The 2371-nt window shown below is 33.2% G+C and overlaps 1 protein-coding gene across 1 annotated transcript in view; it reads right to left on the bottom strand.

The window, feature by feature from the left end:
• LOC106878541 (microtubule-associated protein tau) overlaps nt 1-1180 on the bottom strand; it is a 48665-nt gene extending 47485 nt beyond the window's left edge. The window contains exon 1 of the mRNA XM_014927777.2: nt 1104-1180. Within this exon, the coding sequence (XP_014783263.2) occupies nt 1104-1180 (77 nt within the window). The remainder of the gene's footprint in view (nt 1-1103) is intronic.
• Nucleotides 1181-2371: the final 1191 nt, after the last annotated feature.

Below are 2371 nucleotides of genomic sequence, written 5' to 3'. Positions count from 1 at the left end.
AAAAAAAAAAAAAAAAAAGAACTGAGGTTGAATACTGTTCATTTTTTTCCCACAGGTGTCTGTGACATGAGGTGAAATGAAATGGTAATCATGGATTCAGTTTGAGGAAAGGATTGCCTTGTATCATTTTCCTTTAATTCAGAAATCTGAATTAAAGTATCTTGATAGAAAGATTAATTACTTTACTAAAAGCCAGCTTCAAAGCTGTCAGGATTGAAATCTGAATTTATTTCTCACTATTTATTTTATAACCAATCTAATTTCTTTGAGATTAAAATCATTCTTGAATCTGTTAAAGTAGCTAAATCAATAAGGATAAAGCCATAAATAACTGGACATTATTGTTCTCTATGATGGACTTAAGTTACAAAATTAAAATGTTTTATTTAAAAATACAATAATATCTAATTATAAGAAAATGGACTAAAGTATAGTGCTATAATGTGAGGTTGCCTGCACTGTAAATTTAACAAAATGGAATAAGTTTACATGCCTTATGAGAAAAAAAATTCTAATGCTGATTTGAAACAAGGTTCTTTGTTTAAGTATGTGAATTAGATACTGACCTAATATACAAAAAATTAAAATCTTGAGTATCTCAAGAACTAATTCTATTTAATTCACCAATTTAAAACAAAGATATGAAGCAGGTTAATTTTTGTGTTTTTAAATACAATTTTACAATGTCTTGCAATCCACAACAATTTTGGTAATTTCTGAATTAATTATGTAATATACTAGATGTACCAAAGTATTGAACTTATTTCACAGCCTTTTTTTAATTTAAGTCTTAATTAAAAAGAAAATTACATTGAAAAACTAAACAATCCTATTAGGAGTATATTTAAGTATTTAAAAAAATAATTAACTTTCCAGTATATTAAGTGACCTATTCAAGCTTCACATATAATTATAGTCGATATTAAATAATAACTGACATTATATATAAAAAAATATACTAATGCCTTGCTAATGAACACAAACTACTGCCAAGTTTTATTACTTTATATTAAGATTTAGCTAATAACCGCATTTGGGTCACATATATGAGTGTAACATTTGATCAATAGTCTGAATCTTCAACTAATGACTAAAACATTTACTTTGACCTTAAAACCTCATCTGCTTTTGTGAGTAAATCACACGTTACTTTTACAGAATAAATAATGTTATAAAACATAATTAATAATACTTTTTGATATAAATATCATAAAATAATCAACATTTAATGTCATGTGATATTTGTTCCTTACTCAGCCTTTGTAGTGGAGAAACATAGTCAATTGAATAAAGTCTATATCATGTACTGATATGATATTGGAGCAACGTAGGAGTAGGCATGGCTGTAGTTAAGAAACTTGACTGCAACCACATATTTTCAGGTTCAAGCCCACTATGTAGTGTTCTGGGCAAATATCTTCAGCTAAAGCCCTGAGCTAACCAATGCCTTGTGAGTGAAGTTAGCAGATGGAAACTATGTGGAAGTTTAACATGTGTGTGTGTGTGTGTGTTTGTGCACTCGTGCACACATGTGCATGTCTATGTATGTCTTTGTGACTTCCTTTCTGCCATTTCTTGACAATTCCTATTGATTTGCTTATGTCCCTAAAGCTTAGCATTTAGGCAAAAGGGACTAATGAAATAAGTTTCAGATTTAGAAAATAAGTGCTGGATTGATTTGTTCGACTAATTCCTTCAATGTGGTGCCGCAGCATAGCCAGTCCAATAATTGAAACAAGTAAAAGGTAAAAGGAAGATACAAGGGTATATGGCAAAGCCGATCAAGTAGAATTTGATCTCAGAACCAAAATACTACAAAGTAATAATCTCCACAAACATTGATCCATTCTTTCCATCTCAATGTCTTAAAGATATTTAGTATTAATTACACACCAAGGCACAAAGATGGTGTGGCACCTGTGCCCTGACACTTGTGCCGGTGGCACATGTAAAGACATTCGAGCGAGATCGTTGCCAGTGCCGCTGGACTGGCTCCTGTGCAAGTGGCATGTAAAAGACACCATTTCGAGCGTGGCCGTTGCCAGTACCGCCTGACTGGCTTTCGTGCCGGTGGCACGTAAGAGCACCCACTACACTCTCGGAGTGGTTGGCGTTAGGAAGGGCATCCAGCTGTAGAAACTCTGCCAAATCAGATTGGAGCCTGGTGTAGCCATCTGGTTCACCAGTCCTCAGTCAAATCGTCCAACCCATGCTAGCATGGAAAGCAGACGTTAAACGATGATGATGATATGTACTGTTCACAAAAATTGGAGTAAACTATTGTTTGGAGAATTTGAAAGTGCAAAGCAAGGAACAATATAACCAACAAACTTAAGGAGAGACTCAGTTCATTCTAAATGAAGGAAAGTTA

Source organism: Octopus bimaculoides, chromosome 4 (genome assembly GCF_001194135.2).
Source record: "Octopus bimaculoides isolate UCB-OBI-ISO-001 chromosome 4, ASM119413v2, whole genome shotgun sequence".
In the NCBI taxonomy this organism is placed as follows: Eukaryota; Metazoa; Mollusca; class Cephalopoda; order Octopoda; family Octopodidae; genus Octopus; species Octopus bimaculoides.
This window is presented reverse-complemented; position numbering and strand designations above follow the sequence as displayed.